Source organism: Mesoplodon mirus, assembly GCF_964341445.2.
Source record: "Mesoplodon mirus genome assembly, chromosome: 1".
Classification (NCBI taxonomy): domain Eukaryota; kingdom Metazoa; phylum Chordata; class Mammalia; order Artiodactyla; family Ziphiidae; genus Mesoplodon; species Mesoplodon mirus.
Window position 1 is genome coordinate 7,933,528 of NC_138976.1, and position 25,610 is coordinate 7,959,137.

The 25,610-nt window shown below is 50.4% G+C and overlaps 1 protein-coding gene and 1 long non-coding RNA gene across 2 annotated transcripts; both read left to right on the plus strand.

Annotated features, from left to right (window-relative positions):
• Positions 1 to 640: 640 nt before the first annotated feature.
• LOC309807989 lies at positions 641 to 4,029 on the plus strand. Its single transcript, XR_014294701.1, has 3 exons — positions 641 to 1,299; positions 1,424 to 1,475; positions 3,287 to 4,029. It is a non-coding gene; the product is annotated as an uncharacterized lncRNA (long non-coding RNA).
• An 832-nt stretch (positions 4,030 to 4,861) lies between these two features.
• On the plus strand, positions 4,862 to 22,990 carry ST6GALNAC6 (ST6 N-acetylgalactosaminide alpha-2,6-sialyltransferase 6). Its single transcript, XM_082621312.1, is given in 9 exon segments — positions 4,862 to 5,007; positions 6,155 to 6,304; positions 6,306 to 6,326; positions 6,328 to 6,339; positions 7,827 to 7,917; positions 10,117 to 10,296; positions 12,318 to 12,724; positions 20,705 to 20,812; positions 21,508 to 22,990. Coding segments are annotated over 8 exon segments (1,053 nt in total). The 5' UTR covers positions 4,862 to 5,007; positions 6,155 to 6,260; the 3' UTR covers positions 21,698 to 22,990.
• The last annotated feature ends 2,620 nt before the right edge of the window (positions 22,991 to 25,610 follow it).

The window sequence follows — 25,610 nt, forward strand, 5'->3', positions numbered from 1 at the left end:
GTGTTCTGCTGTTGCCACTTGAAATTCTTTTTGTTTTTTTTGTTTTTTTTTTTTTGCAGTACACAGGGCTCTCACAGTTGCGGTCTCTCCCTTTGCGGAGCACAGGCTCCGGATGTGCAGGCTCAGCAGCCATGATTCATGGGCCCAGCCGCTCCGCAGCATGTGGGATCTTCCCGGACCGGGGCACGAACCCGTGTCCCCTGCATCGGCAGGCGGACTCTCAACCACTGCGCCACCAGGGAAGCCCCTCTTTTTGTTTTTTTTTTAACAAGGGGCTGTGCCTTTTCATTTTGCACTGGACCTCACAAATCATGTAGCCATCTGTGCCAGGGAGTCTGGGTGACCCAGGTCAGTCCCTCTCCCACCCCCAGCCTTCTCAGGAGAGACTGGAGACCTGGCACCTGGCCCACCTGCCTTTTGTGCCCTGCCTCCCCCTACTGGGTGCCAGGTGTGCCCAGAAGCCTCTGCAGGTGTGGGAGGAGAGCCCTGGGCTGTGGGGCAGGGAGCACGCCCGTGGGAGGGAGCAGGCTGGCAGCTGAGCCACAGCTGCTGGCCCGGCAGCTGGCAAGTGTTTGTGAGCAGGCGGTGGGCAGAGGTAAGGGGGGAATGTAACCTGGCAGGCAGAGGGGTTGGTGGGGGAACTTCCGGGCCCAGAGGGAGGGCTCTGGAGTCAGACCTGGCCTCGTTCTGGCTGTACTTCCTGCCGCGGGACCCTGGCAGGTTAGTGCCTCCCTCATGTGTAAAAGGTACTAAAGTAGTCCCTACCTCACGGGATGGTACAAACTGGGAGAGATGGCATCCGTAAAGTGCCTGTCCCCAGGGCTGGCACTTGATATGTGGGAGCCATCATTTTCAATGGGGTCACCCTTGCTCACCCAGCCCTGCCCTCCTCGGTGGTGGTGGTTGGGCAGGAAGACTTCCTACTCCCATCAGCTGTGTCTGCTCACTGCGTCATCCTCCGTCTGCAAGGCCCAGGGTCTGCTGGGTTTGCTAGGACTCCAACTCCACCCCCTCCCAGCAGGTTGCCTCCTCCTCCTGTTCCATTGCCTGGGAGAGGCTGGCCCAGCCCTTGGGGCCCAGTGCGCAGAGGCACCTTTGTCTTGGCCCTGCCTTTGGGTGGGTAGGATGTTTATTGCTGTGTTGGCCCAGATACTGTCCTTCTGGGGTGGTGACCCGGCAGGGACGATCCACCAGCTACTTCCTCCAGGCAGATGAAGATGACTGGTGACTGGATCTGGGCCTGCTGACAGCTCTCTGGACCCCCTTCTCTGCCACTGCAGTTCCTACATCTTCTGGGAGGTGAGTTGGGGGACAGGAGCCTCCTCCCAGCCCTGAGGAATGTGTCGGGGTGGGGCACCTTGGCGTGCAGCCCCTCGTTGGGCCTCTGTTTTCCTGTCACACCCAGGCTCCTTTGTCTCCTCAGCAGGCCTGCTGGGGACGCCCCCTACTTCCTCCTGAGGACAGAGGGAAGCTGGGTGAGTTTCATAGCCTGGAATCTTAAGGAGCTTCTCCTCAGAAGGAACTTCGGGCCAGGTCAGGAACTCACATTCAAACCTCATCTAGCCAGGAGAGGACAGGAACCTTGGTTCTCCTAGGTACTGGTGGGCACCCATGTCCAGCGTCACCTGGGCCAGCCTGACCACTCCAGCCTCTGTCTGAGAAGAACCAGGTACTTCCTGGTTCCAGACCCACTGTCCAGCGGCCTCTGAGGCCTTTTTCCGGTATCCCATGGAAGGGAAGAATCCTAACAATGCAAAGATGCTAAGGGGTGAGAAGGGGAGAGTCACACCCTGGACCGCCATCCTGGGGCAGGAGGGGCTGAAGCATAGGCCACCTCCATCAGACCATGGGGGAGCGACTCTGGGGCGGGGGACCGGCTGCCCAGCTGCCCAGCTGCAGGCAGGGTCGGGGAGCAGCGCCAGGATTGGCCGCAACCTGCCGTCCATGGCGTGCGTGTGAGGCAGGCCTAGGGCTTCCAGGGGGCAGAAAGGCTTGTGGTTATTCAGCAGACAGGTCTGCTGGAATCCCAGCTCGGGCACCTCTGTACCCTCTGTGCCTCACTTTCTCCCTCTGGAAAGTGGGAGTAACAGCAGTGCCCACAGGTTATTTTAAGGGTTCAGCGAGGTATGTTTGCAAAGTGCTTATTAGCGCAGGAGAAAGCACCCGACACACATGGAGCTGCGTGGGTTTTCGAATCGTTGTTCTTGTTGTTATTATTGTTATTATTATTTTGGCCGTGCCGCAAGGCATGGAGGATCTTAGTTCCCCGACCAGGGATCAAACCTGTGCCCCCTGCGGTGGAAGTGCAGAGTCTTAACCACTGGACCGCCAGGGAAGTCCGCTTGTTCTTGGGGCCCAGGAAAAGGAAGCTAGCCCTAGAGCAGAGCCTCCTGGAGCAAGCCTGGCCCCAGAGTCACGGCAGGCCTGACGGGGGAGCTCCAGGTCCGGATTTGGTCCAGGAGCTGGGCTGCGGCACCCTTTTATTTCCGGAGTCTAGGCCATTGGCCTGGAGCTGGGAGAAGGGCGAGGGGTGGATTGGGTGCCTCCACCCCTCCCCTCTAACCTGCCTGTGACCTCCCATCACTTCCGTTCATCAGGTGTCCTGCCTGACTGCCAGGCCTCCTGCTCCGTGGTTTTCTGTCCCGTGGCCAGCAGGGTGGGTCAGGCGCCGAGGAGGGCTGGGGTGAGGATGGGGCTGAGGCTCAGGAAGCAGATGGAGGTGGACACCAGGGAGGCAGGAAGCCTTGCATGCACCCCTGGCTGTTTGCACTCCCCCCACACTGCCTGGTGGGCAGTGCCTCCATGGCCTGGAGGCTGGACCTTGGGGGCCCCCTGACTTTTGTTTTAATTAAAAACAAAGTGGTATTAACTTCCCAAATTAGTCCAATGCACACCACCTGGAAGTTTATGAAGCAGAAAGTGAAAATAGCACCTACCCCACTCTCCCCACATCCACTCTCCAGGGGAAAGTACTGCCAGTAGTCCTGAGTGGATTCTTCCAGAAGCCTTTTGTGTGCATTTACAAACATATATGCATAGACAGTTGTGTAAAAAATGGAATCATGCTATACATGCAGTTCATTTTTTATATTAAAAATAAAGTTTTAAATATAAAAACATTGACCATTATCTTAAAAATTTCAGAAAATACAATTAAGCCAAAAGAAGACAGCAGCCCATAATCTTATCATTCAAGAAATAACCACTCTTGACACTTTAATCACTATGATAGGCAAAAGTCTCTATTTTCATTTGACTTATCTTTCTTCTTTTTTTCAACTTTTAGAATACTGTGTTACACCCGAATGACGGCATGCATTATACTTGTAAAAATAAAACACATATGGGCTTCCCTGGTGGCGCAGTGGTTGAGAGTCCGCCTGCCGATGCAGGGGACACGGGTTCGAGCCCTGGTCTGGGAAGATCCCACATGCCGCGGAGCAGCTAGGCCCGGGCGTCACAACTACTGCGCCTGCGGGTCTGGAGCCCGGCTCTGCAACAAGAGAGGCTGCGATAGTGAGAGGCCCGCGCAGCGCGATGAAGAGTGGCCCCCGCTTGCCGTAACTGGAGAAAGCCCTCGCACAGAAATGAAGACCCAACACAGCCAAAAATAAATAAATAAATAATTTTAAAAATAAAATAAAATAAAACACATATAATGAACCTCTTGAACTCATGTCCCACTTAAAGACCAGACCTTTGTTATTATAACTTGCACCCCCTGCCTTTCTTCTCCTCTCCATCATCCCTCCCCACAGAGACTGCTGTACTCTTGACTTTTGCTTTTAAAACTTTAATCACTCTGATAGGCAAAACTACCTCCTGTCCAATGACAGGCGGCCTACTGCCTGCTGTATGCTTAAACAGTATATTGTGTAGTTTCATTTGTTTTCCAGGACTTGGCTTTTTCACTCCCCATGTCTGTAAGATTCATCCATGTCATTCCCCCCCACCCCCGCTATATAATAATTTAACCATGTGAACGTATCCTAATGTAATAAAAAAATTCCATTCTCCTTGATAGCTATATGAGTTGTTTCCAGTTTTGTATTATTTCAAGCATTGCTGCTATGAGCTTTGTTACATACATTTGCAAGAATTTCTCCAGGGTATATACCTAGGAGCAGAATGCAAAATTTTCCAACTTTGTTTTCCAAAGTGATTATAGAGATGCATTTTAAAAAACTTGCTTTCTTCACTTATTACATATCCTGTAAATTTCCTGGACGTCTCTTCCTGTCAGTGCCTACTGATCTGCATCATTCAAGTTAGCGGGGCTGTTCATTTAACCAGGTGTCCAGGCTACTTAAGTTATTTTTCACTATCGCATAAAATGATGTAATGAATACCACAATTATTATAAGGAGTAATGTAACATTTTTAATCCTAACAACACCCTGTGAGGTTGTTCTCCCTATTTCCGGGAAGCAGGGGAAGCGTTAAGTAACGTGCCAAGGCCGCACAGCTAGTAGACGGCAGGGCTGAACTTGAACCCAAGAGTGGATCCCTGAGTTCACCCAGGGTGACTACTGGGTGCAGGGCTCTGGAGGCCCGAGGTAGGGATGCCCAGGGAGAAACTCAGCTGATTCCAAGCGCAGTGTGCTCTGGGACTCAGTTTCCCCATCCCCGTCGTGGTAACAATAAAGCGAGGTAGAAGTGGGCCTGACCCACACTAAATGTTCTCCGGAAGACTGTTGTTATTGTCGTTGTCAGTACAGGCCGCCCAGAGGAGTAAGCGAGGCGCTCGGGTGCCCCGGGCCGGAACTCGTCCGCCCCTCACCCATCCCCGCCTGCACCGCCCAGGGGCGGGGCCACCCGCGGCCCCCGAAGGCTCCGCCCACCTCCCAGGCCTGAACCGGAGAGCGGCGAGCGGCGGCGCTAGGACCCGGCGGGCCTGGGCTGCGGCGGGGCCTGGGCGGCCAGAGTGGCGCGGACCCCGGCTCTTGGCTCCCGGCGCCATGTGAGGGGGCTCGGGGGTCGCGGGGAGCCGGACGCTCCCCGGGGGAGGTGAGCTGGCGCCGCGCGGGGGCGGGCAGCGGGCGGGGGGCACTGCCTGCGCCCCTGGTGGTGGTGGGGCCGTCAGGAGCCGCTGGGGATGGAGATTGATATGGGGGCCCCGGGGGCTCCCCTAGACCCACTCACTCTTGGCAACCGCGCCTGGAGATCCCGGTCCCCGCGCCCAAGGGCTGTCGCGGGGTTCGCGGGGCCTCCTGCCGCTGACTACCCCATCAGAGCTCGGGGACCCTGCCGCCGTCCTGCTTCCCTTCTCTTCCCAGCTGAGGCTAGAGCTCCGTACCCCCCGAGTGCTGGAGTTGGGGGGTTCAGCGCAAGCGGGGCACAGAGGGTGAGTCGTCCCCCTCCTAGGTGCACCCACGGTTTCGGAGGCCCCCATTTGGAATTAGAAGCCCCCCTCCCCCTTCTCCCGGGAGCTCTCCTCCCACGCGGCTCGTGGGGGCGTCCCGAGCCTGCAGGAGGACTCCCCGAGCTGGGAGAAGCAAAGCCCCCAAACACAGGGCAGGGTGTGGCCCCACAGCCCGAGCTCACGGTTTCAGCCCTCCGGCTCGGCCCACCTTGGGGCTGAGTCCACGATCCTGGCTCAGAGCTCTGGGCTGCTACCTCCCTAGCCCGAGCAAGTCGCTCCCAACAGTCCTGCTCTCCCGTGCTGGGCCAGGTGCTGGGAACGCACTCAGTGGCCTCTGGTCAATGCCAGCCCTGGGGGATCCTTGAGAGAGATCCAGTCAGGCTCAGCCCTGGGCTGCTCCCTGGAAACAAGCCTGGAAATAAGGCACCCCAGCAGGCTCTGGACAGCTCTGCAAGGCACTTTGCCTCTCTGAACCTCAGTCTCCTCATCTGTGAAATGGGGATAAGAGCCCCTGCTATGAAGAATTGCCAGGAAGATTCAGTGAGTAGGTGATGCTTAGCAAGGGCTCCGCATTTATTGATGTTAGAGGGAAGTTGCTGGGCCATGCATCAGAGGGCAGGGTAGTGTTTGTCTGGCAAGCTCGTGGAGAGGCAGGCCTTGAACAATGAATAACCACAAAACTAACAACTGCTGGACTGATGAAGCACTTTCAAATCCTGTGCTTCCCTTGCCACATCTGCTTGAATCCTTCTAACAACATTGTGAGTTACCTACTCTTATTCCATTTCACAGATGAGGAAACTGAGGCTCAGAGAGGTCACATGGCTTGCCCGAGGCCCCTCAGCCAGTAAGTGGTGGAACCGGGATTCGCACTTGAACATGAGATGCTGTTCTGACCATGGTCTTCTCAGAGCAGGATTGTGACGGGCCTGACCAGGGGGACAGTGGTCCTGGCTGAGGGCACTGCTCAGGCAAAGGTGGGAAAGTGGGGGGTGGGCCTGGGAACTGGAGTGCTCTAGTGTGTCTGGAGCTTGGGGCATCCGAAGGAAAGGGTAGTGAGAGGGGAGGCTCAGCTCAGAGAGGCAGCTGGAATGCTAGAGGCGTCAGGGTAGATGGGGACTACCCAGGGATCTGGATGACTTTTGCCTTAATGGGCTATGAATCTAAGAACAAGCCTCTCTTCCCTTCTGATGAGCCGCAGTTTCCTGATCTGTGCCGCAGGGACTGGACCCTGTGAGAGTCCGGGTGAGAGTCGGGGGGCCTCCCTGCCTGGCTTTGAAGGCTGGCTGCGGAGAAATCTGAAGCTGGGCTTGGGAGGAGGGGGCTCCCGAGGAGAGGGGGCGGGGTTGGGTGGTGGGCGGAGTTAAGACCCAACCAATCAGGAGCGGCGTGGGGGCACCTCCTTTGGCCTGGGGTTCTCTGGCTATTCCTGGTGTCGGTGTAGGAGTAAACAGCTGCTAGGTCTGGGGGCGGAGATAGTGGCGGGAGATGGGAGGCCCCTGGAGGGAAGGACGGAGCTGGGGAGCTCCTGGGCCCCAGTTTCTCTTTCTGCGCACTCTCCTTCCCTTAGTGCCTTCTGGCCTCGAATCTGCTGGAGGTGGCTGGACACAAGTACTTACTCCCTTTTGACAGGTGGGGAAATTGAGATCTGCAGAGAAGCTGCGTCCTGCATGGATTGGGGGGGCGTTGGGGAGTGAGGAGCAGAGCTGGGCTTGTGTGGTCCCGGACCCCGCCGCACCCCAGGGTGGGGCTGTGATTATAACCATTGGACAGATGAGTCTGAGCCGTTAACCCCCAAGATCTTATTAATGAACAAAGGGGGAAAAAAAGATAAGAATGAAGTCATTCAGCAGTCCTCCTGCACCCATCTCCAGGGCTCTGGAGACACAGCAGAGAATGTGAGGCCCTGTGCCAGCTGCGACCTCAGAGAGCTCTCAGCGGGGAGGTGGCATGCAGGAGACATTCCTGGCCCACCTCAGGCTGGGAGGATGAGTGGGCATGAACAACATAGTGGAGGGTGTCCTAGTCAGAGGGGCCAGTTTATGCAAGGCCTGGAAGGGTATGAGTGTAGAGGAGTTTGGGGACCTACAAGGAATGTTATTCCCAGGCCTCAGGAACATAAGACAGGGTTTAGAGTAGGGGTGTGAATGGGGCTCCTGCTGGGTGGGGGGCAGGCCCCCCCAGCAAGGGAGCCAGTTTTAGGCCTGCCAGCTGCCTTCAAGCAGAGTGGGAGAGTGCACGGGCAGAGACAGAGGCAGGGCTCTGCCACCACCTGGCTGTATGACATCAGGCCGGCTCCTGCCCTTTCTGGGCCTCAGTGTCTCCACCTGCAAAATGGGTACAGCCCTGAGCCTTGAAGTCATGGGTGGGTAGGAGGGCTGGCAGGGGTGGGGAGGGTGTAGCCTAGGACCAGCTGGACTTGGAGGAGGGCACCCAGGCCACTAACTCTTTCTGTGGCTTGCAGGTGTGACCCCACACCCCTACCCCCTGGGCCACCTGCAGGACGCTGGCCCCTGCCCCTCAGCAGACGCCGGAGAGAGATGAGTAGCAACAAAGTAAGTCCCCCTTCGTTTCTTGTCCCCATCTCGGCTTCTTATTTCCCTCCGTGAAATGGGCTCCTTTGGACCTGCCTCAGACCCAGGCGCTACAAGTCTCTCTTCCCTGCCGAGAAGCTGCTGATGCCTGGGAGACCCTGGTGTGAGCCCTGCTGTGGCCACTGATCTGTGTGGCCTGGGCAAGCTCCTGCCTCTCTCTGGGCCCAGGTCCACCTCTGTCCTCCTAGACCTGACTGGTCCATCTGTGGTAAAGGACTGGCCGAGAAGGCGCCTGTGGAGTGCTGTGCAGGGGGTGGGGGTGGGGAGTGAAGGTGAATGGGAGGTTGGGAGAGGGGGCAGTGGTCAGAGTCAAAAATGACATGATATTGTGAGCATCACTCTGAGGGTGTCAGGGTTCCCCATGATCCATTCATTTATGCTTTCCTGAGCACCTACTATGTGCCTGGCCCTGCACACCCCTTTCCTAGCTGCACTACAACTTTGGCAGAGCCTGGGGGTTGGGGGTGGGGTGATCTGGGTGTGTCTGGGTCCAATCCAGAAAGAGAAACCACACAGTAATTTGAATAGAGAAAGTTTAATATGAAGAATTACTCATTTTAATTGGGCATTGGAGTAACAGGGGATTAGAACTCTACAGAATACAGGAATAGCAGGTATAAGGAGCAGCCACTGGGAATTTCCAGTCGTTAGGACTTGGTGCTTCCACTGCTGGGACCCAGGTTCGATCTCTGGTTGGGGAACTAAGATCTTGAAAGCTGTGTGGCACGCCAAAAAAAAAAAGGGGGGGGGGGCTGCTACCGCACCCAGGGTTGAGACCCAGGCCTTGCTGGGCTGGAGAGGGCACAGCTATGGCCCACTGGATGGCAGAGAACTCACTGTGGTGCTGTGCTGTGGAAGTTGTCATAAATCCACCTGCTAGGCTACAGGGAAGGCTGTTCACAGGAGATAACTCCCAAGAGACACTTCAAGCATCAAGTAAAACTGCTCCAGGGAGGGGAAGCTTAACGTTTTTTGGGTGTTGCTGTGGTTGAGTGTGCCACATGAGCGCAACTCTGGAGCAGCTGTGGTCGCAGCAGGAATCAGAGGCACTCTGCTTCAAAACTGCCTGAGGGGCCTCCCTGGTGGCGCAGTGGTTGAGAGTCCGCCTGCCGATGCAGGGGATACGGGTTCGTGCCCCCGTCTGGGAGGATCCCATATGCCGCGGAGCAGCTGGGCCCGTGAGCCATGGCCGCTGGGCCTGCGCATCCGGAGCCTGTGCTCCGCAACGGGAGAGGCCACAACAGTGAGAGGCCCGCATACCGCAAAAAGAAAAACAAAAAAACAAAAAAAAAAACTGCCTGAGGCTGGATGCTGGAGGAAGCTGCTGGCCACTGGGAGAAAGGCGTGCGTGCTGTAGAAGCAAGTGCACCGGCACCAGGCCCAAAGCCCCCAGAACCAGGAAGCAGACTCCCTTCCTCCTGACATGTCTCTCTGGCGCCCTCTACGGACAAAGTTTATTATGCAGTTCGCTGGCAAGGAAAAACCTGTAAAGGGCCCAGATCCGTTTTCACAGAGCAGGCAAAAAGAGTAAACCTGGAGCTGAGAAGCGATACATTAATAACCAGCCCAGGGGGCTCAGCACAAGGATCCAGGACTCCCGGGTCCCACCTAGCCTTGCAGACCCCAGGCAAATAAATACCAGTGGACACTTCAGATATCACTTTCCTGCCCTTTGCCATATGTTGGTGTACTGACTACCCATGCATCCTGATTCCTGACCAAATCCTTTCCCTTCAGGTTTAAAGGAATGGTAAACACTTATAAAGAGTTACTGTTTGGGGGAAGACCTAGACCCTCTCCTTGGAATGTCCCACCTGTCTCCAAGCTGGAAGGATCCTTCTGACCCACACTTCCAATCTAACCCAGCAAACCCTGAGAACCTTCTGTGCTCTGGGCCCTGCCCTGGGAGCTGAGATACAGTGGGGACCGAGGCTGACTCAGTCCCAGCCCTCAGAACTCATGGTTTAATTGAGGGGGACGGCTCTTTGAATGCAGCGTGACTGGTGCCGTGATAGGCGGTGCTCAGGGGGCTGGAGGAGGCCTCCCTGGGGGCGGTAGTGCTTGAACCGGTCTGGAATGAAGAGCAGGAGTCAGCAAGCACAGTGGGTGGCAAGGAGCCTGCCGGGCAGCTGGGCCCTCACTGGCCTCTCCCCTCTCCAGGAGCAGCGGTCAGCAGTGTTCGTGATCCTCTTTGCCCTCATCACCATCCTCATCCTCTACAGCTCCAGCAGTACCAGTGAAGCCTTTCATTATGGCTCCCTGCGGGGCCGTTCCCGCCGGCCAGTCAACCTCAAGAAGTGGAGCATCACCGACGGCTACATCCCCATTCTCGGCAGCAAGGTAGGGCAGCTGCTTTGGGAAGCTCCCTGGGAGCTGCCTGGAGGCTAATCCTCCCCATTGCCCACCATCGCTGCTCCCACCTCCTTCTTCTCCTCCACTTCTTCTCTCTACGTCCACCATCCCTCCTAAGGGAAAGGGTGAATCCCAAGGGTCCAGTGCCTTCAGCCCCTTGTTGGCTGTGTGACCTCAGACAAGTACCCTGTCTCTCTCTGGGCCTCAGTTTTCTCCAAGGTCCCACCCTTAGTGCTAATATCCTATCATCTCCTGAGTCAGAATCCCTTTGGAAAAGTCTCTCTGCTTTTCACTGATCTCTGTCTCTGCATGGGAGTCTACATAGGCTTTCGGAGTAGGACACTAGGGTACTTGACAACACAACAACAGTAACGGTAATGGCTGCCCCTTGTCAACTGCCTGCTGTGCACTGAGCACTGTGATCAGCGGTAATCCTCGTACCAGCCCAGTGAGGTTAGCGTGATCTCCCTTGAAGAGATGAGGAAATTGAGGCTCAGAGAGGTGAAGTCACTTGCCCAAGGCCACACAGCAAGGGAGGGGAGGAGCCAGGGTATTGCCCCAATGCCTGATGAGCTACGGCTGTGTCAAGAGGCCAACAGTCATGCTGGGGCGCTTCTGTTGGCCTTGGGTAACCATGAAACTCAGGTTGTGTTTGTGGAGTTCACCCTGTAGTCCTCTGAGCCCTAATGTTTTCCCTGGGGTCAGGGAGAAAATTATTGGCCTCAAGCATGGACTCCACCTTCTAGGAGGAGGTCTCCCCAGGCCCTGCCTACCTCTCTCCTCCCTCACTAAAACCCTCATAAATCTCTCGGGGTCTTTGCATGCAGTGTGTTGGTCCTGGGGCTCTGAACATAGTCTCACTGGAAAAGGGCCCATTAGCAGGTGTTTAGAGACAGATCAACTCCCAGTTGAGACTTTTTCTACCCTAAGGACGCTTGAAAGAGAAATTTAAAAGGTGGAGCCTAGGAGAAAGTGCAATGGCTTGAGTGTGGGCAGTGTGGCAGGGAACGCGACAGAGCCTGGCTTGCAGCTGTTTCCAGCCTCATAGGAGAAGCCAGAAAGGAGGAGCTCAGGAAAGCTGGCAAAGCCATCGGTTGAGGTACATGGGACATGTTGCTTGATCTTAGAGTAAGGGCTCAGGGAAGGCTGTCTGGAGGAGGTGGCACCTGAGCTTAGCCTTGAAGGGTGCATGGGAATTCCATGGGCAGAAAATAGGCTTCAGATAGCTTGTGGTTCCAACCCGTTCATTTCACCAATGTGGAAACAGAGGCTCAGGGCAGCCTCCACACCCTTTCCTACTGACAAGGTGGTGTCCTGTTCATGGGTGATCTGAAAATGTCATGGGTGCATTGGGGAGGATGTCTTCTCTGGGGAGGCTGAGGCTGGGGCTCCGTGGCCATATAGACCTGGGTTCAAATCCTAGCCCTGCACTCCTCTGCTGTATGACTTTGGGGACATCCCTGCATGGCTGTTCTGTTCTTCTGTTCCTTAACTCTGCCCCAACTGAGCAGCCTTCTTTTGCTTCTCAACACACCATGGTCCTCCCACATCAGAGCCTCTGGTCTTGCTGTTTCTCCTGCTTGAATACTTTCCCCTGCATGGCTCCTTTTCAATCTTCAGGTGTCAGCTCAGAGAGGCCTCCCCAGGTGACTTTTCTAGAGCAGCTCTCACTCCTGCCACTCCTGATCCCCTGCCCCTATTTTATTTCCTTCCCAGCGTGTTTCACTTACCACCTGGCATTATTTTATCGTTTACTTGTACACCGTGTCTCCCCACCCGTGAGCTTCTTGAAGCCAGGAGTGGGGTCTCTTTTGTTCATTGTCTGTCCCTTGTACTTGGCCATTAGCCAGCTTGCTATAAAGATTTGTTGAATGTTGAATGAATGGGCCTCAGTCTCCCTGTCTTTAAAATGAACATCCTAATTCCTGCTTCCTGGAGGTCTGGATGTACGGAGCACAGCGCCTGGCACTGAGTGGTCATAACAGTGTTGGCTTTCCTTACCCCCCCAGACTCTGCCCTCCCGGTGCCACCAGTGTGTGATTGTCACCAGCTCCAGCCACCTGCTGGGCACCAAGCTGGGCCCTGAGATCGAGCGGGCCGAGTGCACAATCCGCATGAATGACGCACCCACCACGGGCTACTCAGCCGATGTGGGCAACAAGACCACCTTCCGCGTAGTGGCCCATTCCAGCGTATTCCGTGTGCTGCGGAGGCCCCAGGAGTTCGTCAACCGGACCCCTGAAACCGTGTTCATCTTCTGGGGTCCCCCCAACAAGATGCAGAAGCCCCAGGGCAGCCTCGTGCGCGTCATCCAGCGGGCAGGCCTGGTGTTCCCCAATATGGAGGCTTACGCCGTCTCTCTTGGCCGCATGCGCCAGTTTGATGACCTCTTCCGGAGTGAGACAGGCAAGGACAGGTACCAACCTCCTGCCCGCTCCCTCTGGCCAGCCCTGTGCTCCCTCTCAGCACGCTCCGTCCAGAGGGCCTGTTGCTCCCAGCATGCACTGCTGTGAGGGTGTGGTCACTTCTTGCCACCTTCTGGTCAGGTTTCCTAGGGGAGTTGGCTTCATGTCCAGCTCTTAGCATGAGTCATTTCCAACACGCTCTGCATGGCCTCGTCTCCCCTGGGGTGCATGAATGGCTCTGAGAGACTAGGGCTCCCAGCATGCTCTACTCTAAGGTTGCACAGTCACTCCTAGCATCTTTCTAGGAGAGCTGCTCCATAGCATGCCTCATGGAAAGTGTTGACCATACCCAGCACATCTTACTTTAAGCACATGGTTGTTCCCAGCATGCTCTATTCTAAGGCTACATCACCCTCAGTATGCCCTTCTCTGACTAATCTCCCTAGAAAAGCTAAGCCAGTGCTATCCAATAGAAATATCATGGAAGCCACACAGGTAATTAAAATTTTTATAGTAGCCACATTTAAAAATTAAAAAGAAACAGGTAAAATTAAATTTAATATATTTTTACTTAACTCAATATGTCCAATATATAGATCCTGTACATATTTTGTTTGATTTATATCTAAATATTTTAAAAATTTTGGAGCTATTGTAAATAGCATTAAAAAAATTTTTTTTGGTTTCCCATTATTCATTGCTAGTATATAGAAATATGATAGATTTTTGTGTGTTGACCTTATATCCTGTAATCCTACTAAGCTTACTTATTGGTTCTGGGAGATTTTTGTAGATTCTTTGGGATTTTCTGTGCAAATGATCATGATGCAAGGACATGCAAATAAGGACAGTTATTTTTTCCTTTCCAATCTACATGCCTCTTATTTCTTTTTCTTGCCTTATTGCACTGGCTAGTACTTTCAATATAACATTGAATTGTATTGGAAGTGGTGAGAGTAGACATCCTTGCCTTGGTCTCAGGCTTGGGGGAAAATGTTCAGTCTTTCATCATTGAATATGATGTCGGCTGTAGGTTTTTGAAGCTACGGGTTGAGGAAGTGGTCAGGTTGAGGAAGTTCCCTTCTCTTACTGGTTTACTAAGAGTTTTTTTTAATCATTCCTGGATATTGAATTTATCAAATGTTTTTCTGCATCAACTGATATCACATGGTTTTTCTTTTTTTTGAATTTTATTTTTTTTATACAGTGGGTTCTTACTAGTTATCTATTTTATACATATTAGTGTATATATGTCAATCCCAATCTCCCAGTTCATCCCACCACCCCTGCCGCTTTCCCCCCTTGGTGTCCATACGTTTGTTCTCTACATCTGTGTCTCTATTTCTACCCTGCAAACCTGTTCATCTGTACCATTTTTCTAGGTTCCACATATATGTGTTAATATACAATATTTGTTTTTCTCTGTCTGACTTACTTCACTCTGTATGACAGTCTCTAGATCCATGCATGTCTCTACAAATGACCCAATTTCGTTCCTTTATATGGCTGAGTAATATTCCATTGTATATATACACCACATCTTCTTTATCCATTTGTCTGTTGATGGGCATTTAGGTTGCTTCCATGACCTGGCTATTGTAAATAGTGCTGCTATGAACATTGGGGTGCATGTGTCTTTTTGAATTATGGTTTTCTCTGGGTATATGCCCAGTAGTGGGATTGCTGGGTCATATGGTAATTCTATTTTTAGTTTTTTAAGGAACCTCCATACTGTTCTCCATAGCGGCTGTATCAGTTTACATTCCCACCAACAGTGCAAGAGCGTTCCCTTTTCTCCACACCCTCTCCAGCATCTGTTGTTTGTAGATTTTCTGATGATACCCATTCTAACTGGTGTGAGGTGATACCTCATTGTAGTTTTGATTTACATTTCTCTAATAATTAGTGATGTTGAACAGCTTTTCATGTGCTTCTTGGCTATCTGTATGTCTTCTTTGGAGAGATGTCTATTTAGGTCTTCTGCCCATTTGTTGATGGGGTTGTTTGTTTTTTAATATTGAGCTGCATGAGCTGTTTATATATTTTGGAGATTAATCCTTTGTCCGTTGATTCGTTTGCAAATATTTTCTCCCATTCTGAGGGTTGTCTTTTCATGTTGATTGTAGTTTCCTTTGCTTTGCAAAAGCTTTTACATTTCATTAGGTCCCATTTGTTTATTTTTGTTTTTATTTCCATTACTCTAGCAGGTGGATCAAAAAAGATCTTGCTGTGATTTATGTCAAAGAGTGTTCTTCCTATGTTTTCCTCTAAGAGTTTTATAGTGTCTGGTCTTACATTTAGGTCTCTAATCCATTTTGAGTTTATTTTTGTGTATGGTGTTAGGGAGTGTTCTAATTTCATTCTTTTACATGTAGCTGTCCAGTTTTCCCAGCACCACTTTGAAGAGGCTGTCTTTTCTCCATTGTATATCCTTGCCTCCTTTATCAAAGATAAGGTGACTGGGCTTCCCTGGTGGCGCAGTGGTTGAGAGTCCGCCTGCTGATGCTAGGGGACATGGGTTTGTGCCCCGGTCTGGGAAGATCCCACATGCCGCGGAGCGGCTGGGCCTGTGAGCCATGGCTGCTGAGCCTGCACATCTGGAGCCTGTGCTCCACAACAGGAGAAGCCACAACAGTGAGAGGCCCGCATACAGCAAAAAAAAAAAAAAAAAAAAAAAAAAAAGATAAGGTGACCATATGTGCATGGGTTTATCTCTGGGCTTTCTTCTTGTTCCATTTATCTATATTTCTCTTTTTGTGCCAGTACCATATTGTCTGGATTACTGTAGCTTTGTAGTATAGTCTGAAGTCAGGGAGTCTGATTCCTCTAGCTCCGTTTTTTTCCCTCAAGACTGCTTTGGCTTTTGGGGTCTTTTGTGTCTCCATACAAATTTTAAGATTTTTTTGTTCTAGTTCAATAAAAAATGCTGCTGGTAATTTGATAGGGATTGTATTGAATCTGTAGATTGCTTTGGGTAGTATAGTCATTTTCACAATATTGATTCTTCCAATCCAAGAACATGGTATATCTCTCCATCTGTTTGTGTCATCTCTGATTTCTTTCATCAGAGTCTTATAGTTTTCTGAGTACAGGTCTTTTACCTCCTTAGGTAGGTTTATTCCTAGTATTTTATTCTTTTTGTTGCAATGGTGAATGGGATTGTTTCCTTAATTTCTCTTTCTGATCTTTCATTGTTAGTGTATAGGAATGCAAGAGATTTCTGTGCATTAATTTTGTATCCTGCAACTTTACCAAATTCATTGATTAGCTCTAGTAGTTTTCTGGTGGCATTTTAAGGATTCTCTATGTATAGTATCATGTCATCTGCAAACAGTGACAGTTTTACTTCTTTTCCAATTTGTATTCCTTTTATTTCTTTTTCTTCTCTGATTGCCATGGCTAGGACTTCCAAAACTATGTTGAATAATAGTGGTGAGAGTGGACATCCTTGTCTTGTTCCTGATCTTAGAGGAAATGCTTTCAGTTTTTTCACCATTGAGGATGATGTTTGCTGTGGGTTTGTCATATATGGCCTTTATTATGTTGAGGTAGATTCCCTCTATGCCCACCTTCTGGAGAGTTTTTATCATAAATTGGTGTTGGATTTTTGTCAAAACTTTTTCTGCATCTATTGAGATGATCATATGGTTTGTATTCTTCAATTTGTTAATATGGTGTATCACATTGATTGATTTGCATATATTGAAGAATCCTTGCATCCCTGGGATAAATCCCACTTGATCATGGTGTATGATCCTTTAAATGTGTCATTGGATTCTGTTTGCTAGTATTTTGTTGAGGACTTTTGCACATATATTCGTCAGTGATATTGGTCTGTAATTTTCTTTTTTTGTAGCATCTTTGTCTGGTTTGGGTATCAGGGTGATGGTGGCCTCATAGAATGAGTTTGGGAGTGTTCCTTCCTCCATAATATTTTGGAAGAGTTTGAGAAGGATGGGGGTTATTAGCTCTTCAGTAAATGTTTGATAGAATTCACCTGTGAAGCCATCTGGTCCTGGACTTTTGTTTATTGGATGGTTTTTAATCACAGTTTCAATTTCATTACTTGTAATTGGTCTGTTCGTATTTTCTATTTCTTCCTGGTTCAGTCTTGGAAGGTTATACCTTTCTAAGAATTTGTCCATTTCTTCCAGGTTGTCCATTTCATTAGCATAGAGTTGCTTGTAGTAGTTTCTTAGGATGCCTTGTATTTCTGCGGTGTCTGTTGTAACTTCTCCTTTTTCATTTCTAATTTTATTGATTTGAGTCCTCTGCCTCTTTTTCTTGATGAGTCTGGCTAATGGTTTATCAATTTTGTTTATCTTCTCAAAGAACCAGCTTTTAGTTTTATTGATCTATGCTACTGTTTTCCTTGTTTCTATTTCATTTATTTCTGCTCTGATCTTTATTATTTCTTTCCTTCTACTAACTTTGGGTTTTGTTTGTTCTTCTTTCTCTAGTTCCTTTAGGTGTAAGTTTAGATTGTTTATTTGAGGTTTTTCTTGTTTCTTGAGGTAGGCTTGTATAGCTATAAATTTCCCTCTTATAACTGCTTTTGCTGCATCCCATAGATTTTGGATCGTCATGTTTTCATTGTAATTTGTCTCTAGGTATTTTTTTTTTTTTTTTTTTTTTTGCTGTACGCGGGCCTCTCACTGTTGTGGCCTCTCCCGTTGCGGAGCACAGGCTCCGGACGCACAGGCTCAGCGGCCATGGCTCACGGGCCCAGCCGCTCCGCGGCATATGGGATCCTCCCAGACCGGGGCACGAACCCGTATCCCCTGCATCGGCAGGCGGACTCTCAACCACTGCGCCACCAGGGAGGCCCGTCTCTAGGTATTTTTTGATTTACTCTCTGATTTCTTCAGTGATCTCTTGGTTATTTAATAACATATTGTTTAGCCTCCATGTGTTTGTGTTTTTTACGTTTTTTTTTCCCTGTAATTGATTTCTAACCTCATAACGTTGTGGTTAGAAAAGATGCTTGATATGATTTCAATTTTCTTAAATTTACCGAGGCTTGATTTGTGACCCAAGATGTGATTTATCCTGGAGAATCTTCCATGGGCACTTGAGAAGAAAGTGTAATCTGTTGTTTTTGGATGGAATGTCCTATAAATATCAATTAAATCTATCTGGTCTATTGTGTCATTTAAAGCTTCTGTTTCCTTATGTATTTTCATTTTGGATGATCTGTCCACTGGTGTAAGTGAGGTGTTAAAGTCCCCCACTATTATTGTGTTACTGTCGATTTCCTCTTTTATAGCTGTTAGCAGTTGCCTTATGTATTGAGGTGCTCCTATGTTGGGTGCATATATATTTATAATTATTATATCTTCTTCTTGGATTGATCCCTTGATCATTATGTAGTGTCCTTCCTTGTCTCTTGTAACATTCTTTATTTTAAAGTCTATTTTATCTGATATGAGTATTGCTACTCCAGCTTTCTTTTGATTTCCATTTGCATGGAATATCTTTTTCCATCCCCTCACTTTCAGTCTGTATGTGTCCCTAAGTCTGAAGTGGGTCTCTTGTAGACACATATATATGGGTCTTGTTTTTGTATCCATTTAGCGAACCTGTGTCTTTTGGTTGGAGCATTTAATCCATTCACGTCTAAGGTAATTATCGATATGTATGTTCCTATTACCATTTCCTTAATTGTTATGGGTTCGTTTTTGTAGGTCCTTTTCTTCTCTTGTGTTTCCCACTTGGAGAAGTTCCTTTAGCATTTGTTGTACAGCTGGTTTGGTGGTGCTGAATTCTCTTAGCTTTTGCTTGTCTGAAAAGCTTTTGATTTCTCCATCAAATCTGAATGAGATCCTTGCTGGGTAGAGTAATCTTGGTTGTAGTTTCTTCCCTTTCATCACTTTAAATATATCATGCCACCCACTTCTGGCTTGTATAGTGTCTGATGAGAAATCAGCTGTTAACCTTATGGGAGTTACCTTGTATGTTGTCATTTTTCCCTTGTTGCTTTCAATAATTATTCTTTGTCTTTAATTTTTGTCAATTTGATTATTATGTGTCTCAGTGTGTTTCTCCTTGGGTATCCTGCTTGGGACTCTCTGTGCTTCCTGGACTTGGGTGGCTATTTCCTTTCCCATGTTAGGGAAGTTTTTGACTATAATCTCTTCAAATATTTTCTTGGGTCCTTTCTCTCTCTCTTCTCCTTCTGGGACCCCTATAATGGGAATGTCGTTGCGTTTAATGTTGTCCCAGAGGTCTCTTAGGCTGTCTTCGTTTCTTTTCATTCTTTTTTCTTTATTCTGTTCCATGGCAGTGAATTCCACCATTCTGTCTTCCAGGTCACTTATCTGTTCTTCTGCCTCAGTTATTCTGCTATTGATTCCTTCTAGTGTATTTTTCATTTCAGTTATTGTATTGTTCATCTCTGTTTGTTTGTTCTTTAATTCTTCTAGGTGTTTGTTCTTTAATTCTTCTAGGTCTTTGTTAAACGTTTCTTGCATCTTCTCACTCTTTGCCTCCATTCTTTTTCCGAGGTAGTGGATCATCTTCACTACCATTATTCTGAATTCTTTTGCTGGAAGGTTGCCTATCTCCACTTCATTTAGTTTTTGGGGGGATTTTATCTTGTTCCTTCATCTGGTACAAAGTCCTCTGCCTTTTCATTTTGTCTATCTTTCTGTGAATGTGGTTTTCCTTCCACAGGCTGGAGAATTGTCTCACATGGTTTTTCTTAAGATTATTAATCTGATGGATTATATTGATTGATTTTTGTATGTTGAATCAGCTTTGCATTTCTGGAATAAACTCCACTTGGTTGTGGGTGTCTTATTCTTTTTATATATTGCTAGACATGATTTGCAATATTTTGTTGAGATCTTTGTATCTATGTTTGTGAGAGATACTGGTCTGTAGTTTATTTTGTACTGTCTTTGCCTGGTTTTGGTATCATGGTAATGTTGGCCTCAGAAAGTGAATTGGGAAATATTTTCTCTTCTATTTTCTGGAAGAGATTGTATAGAATTGGTTTTATTTCTTCTTTAAATGTTTGGTAGAATTTACCAGTGAAACTGTTGGCCTGGAGAGTTCTTTTTCAGAAGATTTTAAACTATGAATTCAATTTCTTTAAGAGTTATAGGATATTCAGGTTATCTATTTCATCTTGAGTGAGTTTTGGTAGTTTGTGGTTTTCAAGGAATTGGCCCATTTCATCTAAATTGTCAAATTCATGTATGTCGTTTTTTGCAGTTTTCTTATTATTCTTTTAAGGTCTTCAGGGTCTATGATGATATCCTCTTTTTTTATTCTTGATATTGGTAATTTGTGTCTTTTCTCCCTTCTTTGTCAGTCTTATGAGAGGTTTATTTTCTTTTAAACTTTTCAAAGAACCACGCTCAATCAAATATATCCAAACTATTTTCAGTTCAACATGTAATCAGTATCAAAAATGATCAGTGACATAGTCTACATTCTTTTTTTCATACTATCTAAGGAATCAAGTGTGTATCTTACACTGACAGCACATCTTAACCACATGTCAAGTGCTCACGTGTGCCTGCATGTGGCTAGTGACTGCTATAGTGGGCACACAGCCTGAGGTTCTTGGTTACTTTTTCCATGCCTTGCTCTGAACTTGTGGTCACTTCCGGCATCACCTTCTCTGATTAGTCTCCCCTTAGGAGTTTTCTCCTAGCATGTACATAACTGCTTCTACCTACCATGCTCTGTGATCATGGTTACTCCCAGCCTGCCCAGGTGTGACCAGTCTCCCCAGGAGTTAATTCCCAGCATGCTGTGTTCCTATTCCTCCCCTCAAAGGAGCAGTCCCCACACCCCTCATCTCTGTCCAGACAGCTTGCCCTCTGCCAGCTTGCCCGTGCTGCCACAGCAGGGATGGACAGGGGGTGACTGAAATGGGGGGAAGCCCCCATGAGTGGGTGGGAGGAGTTCTGGAAAACTCTGTGTGGGTTGACCCTTCCTCCCTGCCTGCATGCCCCCTCATCGTGACCCCTCTCTGCCCCCAGGGAAAAGTCCCACTCGTGGTTGAGCACAGGCTGGTTCACCATGGTGATTGCGGTGGAGTTGTGTGACCATGTGCACGTCTATGGCATGGTCCCCCCCGACTACTGCAGGTGAGCACCCCCAGGGCGATGCCCAGCCATTGGCCACAGGGTGGAGCTGGGGTTCCAGAAACCTTGGCTGGGGTGCCTTCAAGGGCCTCTATTTTATAGTATTCAAACTGCTCTGCCGAGATCTAGGCTCTTTAGAGCTACCCCAGGATCCTCAATCCCAAGCTTAGCCAGAGTCCAGAGTTTGTATATTAATAATAACTATTTTCGTTTTTACTATATGAAAAGCCCAGCAGGTGACAGCTGTTTTTTTGCTAAGTGCTGACCATGTACCAAGCATGGCTTTTTATTATCTCATTTACTCCTTATAGTGACTCTAAGGGATAAGTGCACTATTCTCCCCATTTCATAGATAGAAAAACTGAGCAGGACGTTTTGTGAGTGGCCTCAGTTCCCACGAACAGTAAGGGGTGGGGGCCAGGCTCCAGAGCCCGCAGTCCTTACCACTACCCCATATTGCCACCCTCTTGGGAAAAGGAAAAGTTTCCACGGCATTAAAAAAAAGAAAGAAAGAAAAAAGAAAGTTTGAGAGTCACACACCTAGTCCATCCTACACCCATTTCACAGATGGGGAAACTGAGGACCAGGGAGGGGCAGGGATTTCTGCCACTAAGGCCCTATAGCAGGTCAGGGGCTGGAAAGGGCAGGGTCCTGCTGGTGCCCACCTTGCCCTTATGGCCCCATCTGCTCTGCCCCAGCCAGCGGCCCCGCCTGCAGCGCATGCCCTACCACTACTATGAGCCCAAGGGGCCGGACGAGTGTGTCACCTACATCCAGAATGAGCACAGCCGCAAGGGCAACCACCACCGCTTCATCACGGAAAAGAGGGTCTTCTCGTCCTGGGCCCAGCTGTACGGAATCACCTTCTCCCACCCCTCCTGGACCTAGGCCACCCTGCCTGTGGGACTCTCACCAGGGACACAGGAGAATGGATCTCCGCTCAGCCGCTTGACCAAGGGCCATCGTCTGGCTAATCAAGGCTGGTCAGAGTGTCTTCTGGCCATTCCGGCCTTGAAGAGGATATAATCTCCAGCCATTCAGGGCCTGGGGGTATCTCTTGGCCAATCAGGGATTTGGGCTTCTATGTGGTTAATCGGGTGTCAAGGGTATTTCTTGTCCAGTCAGGGTCTGAGCATAGTCAATCAGGGTATTTCTGAGTAATCCGAGGCTAATGTCGTGTCCTTTCCCATGAGGCCTTGGTTCAGAGTCCCAGGATGGACTCTAAATCACTTCCTATTGGTTGGGACAGTGGGGTCCTGTCCCAAGGAGCTGGGAACTCGTGTCGCCCCCTCACTCCCCAGAACCAGAAAGAGGTTGTGTGGCGGTGGAAGCTGTCTGGAGCCCAGGCAGGGGCATCTGTGGGGTTCGGGGGGTTCCAGGCGTGGGAGGCTGGTGTCCGGGTCTTGGCTCTGCCCTGAGTGGCCTTGGACAGACCCCTTGCCCCCTGTCTGGGCATCCTTCTGCCTGTGTCAGGTTCTAGAGTCTGAGAACCCTCCCACCTCCCCCAACGACCACCTTGGGTCTGTCCTCCGTCAAGATTGGACCCCTCCAGCCACCACCCCTTGCCGGGGAGCTCCGCTCTCTGAGGGTCTGGGGTTCCCTTCCCCACCTCCTCCTGGAAACTTGAGGATATTTTTGCGCAAACTCTCCCAGGCTTTGGGGGACTCTGAAAAGAAGGGACAAGCCTTCAGCTGTTCTCTTAGCCCTTCCGCCCAGCTGCCATTAGCGTGGCTCTTAAAGAGCCAGGCCCCCTTTTCTGCCATCCAGCAGTGAGGTTTTCCACCTGTTGGAGGAGCCCTTGGGGCTGAGAGAGGGGGGATCCCAGCCCAACTGAGGTTTCCTGCAGCCCCTTTGTCTGCAGCTGCTGGAGTAGTCCCAGGGTCTCCCCGGCTGGGCCTGGGAAGGCCCTAGGGGGCTGGGAGCTGTTGCCTGAGTTCTATCCCCTCCCTCTCCATCAGGCACTTTATTGCTGCACTTCAGTGGGGTGGGTTTAATCCCTGCTCTTCTGGAGTCTTGAAGAGAAGACTGGAGGAGGCTGTGGAACGGGTCGAGTCAGGTGGAGGAGACGGAGGCCCGCAGTGAGCCATCGCACACTGGGGCAAGGGGTGGGGGCCGGCGACTACCCTGGACTTGGTTTTGTAATGATTTGTACAGGAATAAACACACCTAAGCTCCGGCTGCGTTTCCTGTGTTGTGGGTTCGAGCTCTGCTTTCTTCGGGCCCCGTTGGGACAGTGCCCACACTGTCCAGGCTGGGAGCCCACACACAAGCAGGATGTCCAGCTTTGTCAGCTGGCCAGTGAGTCATGCATTTTACAGCTTGGGTGGAGACCTGGCAGCCCTGGGGGCTGGAGGTACGTGGGCTTCCGGAGCCAAGCCCACCTGGCTCTTCCAGTCTGGCCTCCCCTTGCCTGTGTGACCTTGAGCAAGTCACTGCCCCTCTCAGAGCCCCAGTTCCCTCTTGGCTGAAACCAGACACTGCTCTCAAGGAACTCAAGATAGAGGGAGGGGAGGGGCCCCACGACAGGTTCAGGGCAGTAAAGGCCACACAGAGCAACACAGGGCGCTGCGACCATAGCTTTGGAGGAGGTGACGTTCTTCCCGAGGAAGATTCCTGCAGAGGTTTTGGGGAAGAGCTTCCGGCAGGAAGAGAAGGGGGGCGGGAGAGGACATTTCTGTCACAGAAGCATCTGCGGGGGACGGGATGGAGGAGGCCAGAGCAGAGGGTTGAAGGGGAGAGGCAGGTGATGGGGTCAGAGGTTGGCTGCAGGGGGGTGTTGCTGAGGGCAGGGAGCCGAAGTACCATGCAGGCCCCGGCAGGAGGGAGCCAGGAGAGGCTGCAGCCCTGGGCCAGACGGCGTGTGAACTGTGGATCCCTCACTGCTGCCTTTGTCCTCTCAGCTAAAGGGCTTGTTCACTCCAGGTTGGCAAGAGCGAGGGGGTCTGTGACTCGGGGAGATTACAACCTGTTTAGGAAGATAAGATGCCCTTGGGAGCGGAGGCCTAACAAAGGGTGGCTGTGAGACAAGGGCAGGTGGCCTGCTGGAGATGGAAAAGAGCTCTCCTGGGCACTGGGCCAGCGGGATGGGGGCCACAGAGCTGGCCAGTGGGAATGGCCCCTGCATTTGTCTCAGTTCATGTATACATTGGCTCAATAGGTGGCCACGTGCCATGCTCTGTGTTAGGTGCAATTGATGAGGGAGCGGATGTCAGGTGGGAAGAAGGGCCTGGATGGAAGCCTAGTGGGAGGACCCACGGCCTCGCTCAGTAGGCAGCGGGGCCACAGAAGGAGGGAACAGTGGAAGATGAGACCACCTGGGGCCAGATGGCAGAAGGCCGTGAGTGCCAGTCTGAGGTGGGGCAAAGCCTCGACCTTTCCTGCTAGGAGAGGCCGTCCTTGCTCCGACAGCAGCAGGACAGGCAGGAGGCTGGGAGGTGGCAGGGTCTAGGCCTGGGGCAACCAGACAGTATCCGAGGGACGAGACTCCTGGCAAAGTCATTACGTGGGGAGCCTAGGGCCCTGCATGGGAAGGGGATATGGGGATACGACACGCTTCCAGCCCCACGCAAAGGCTTCTGGGAATCTGGGTCCAGGCAGAGGTTTCTAGGGGGAATTTCTCCCAGAATGCTGTGGCTCTCCTGTCTCCCCACTGGTGGGCATGAAGAGAGGTCAGCAGGAGGGAGTCAGGAGGGGTCGGTTGCTGGGGGTGGACCCTAGGAAAGCTCGGTTCAGCATCAGCAGGTAGGGCTTTGATGGAGGGTGATGAGGGCGGGAGGTCCCGGGTCTAGTCCTCAACCCCACACGCTCTCACTTCCTCCGATGGGACCCAGCCGAGACCGCTCCAGTCATGGCCAAAGTTAACTTCCTGAAGACACCTCATCACGGCCAGCTTTGCTCTGAAAACTTCACTGGCTTCCCACTGTGGTCAGGACCAAATCCACCTCCTAGTTTGGGGTTCAGGGCCCTCCCGTGAACTCTTTTACCCAGTGACCCCTGTGAGGCCCCTACCCCCCACTCCTCCTTGGAGGAGGGGGCACCTCCCACCAGCTGCAAACCCCACATGTGCTGCCTGAAGCAGCCACTCCAGCTGTTTCCTGCGGATGCTCTGCGGTCCAGCCAGGCCCGCCCAGGGCAGCCCCACACCTGAGCCCCATGTGCTGGACGCATGGATCCAGCTGTGCACCTCAGAGAGTGGCCACCCCAGATATATCCCCCAATGCTGGCTCATTGGAATTCTTTATTAGCTAGACTATTTTAAAATGTTTTTTAAGACTTGGTTTCATTTTGTATGGTTATGTTTTAGGTATTTTTTTTATGTTTTAAAATAACTTGAACTATACAAACACTGTAAGATGGAAAGCGAGGGTATCACCCAGTCCTATTCCCTGTTGACAGTCTAGGGTTTAATCTTCCAGATTTTTCTTCCCTGTACTTTTTTTTCTTTCCCTCTCTCCCTTCCTTCCTTTTCTCCTTCCCTACTTCTCTCCTGCCTTCCTCCCTCCCTCCCTTCCCCTCTCCTTTTTTTTCTTTCTTAAGATTGTAGCCGGGAGAAAAATCCTGAAACTTTAATATCCCAGCCTTGGTGGAAAATCCATGGTCATGCGCAAATGAAATAATTAAAACAGCTACTTAAAATATTTTTTGTTCAGTTTGTAAGATTTTTAAGGTTTTTTTATTGTGGAAAAAAACACATAAGATTTTACCACTTACCCATTTTTAAGTGTACAGTTTAGTAGTATTAAGTTTTTTTACACTGTTGTGAAACAGATCCCCAGAAATTTTTCATCTTGCCACTCTGAAA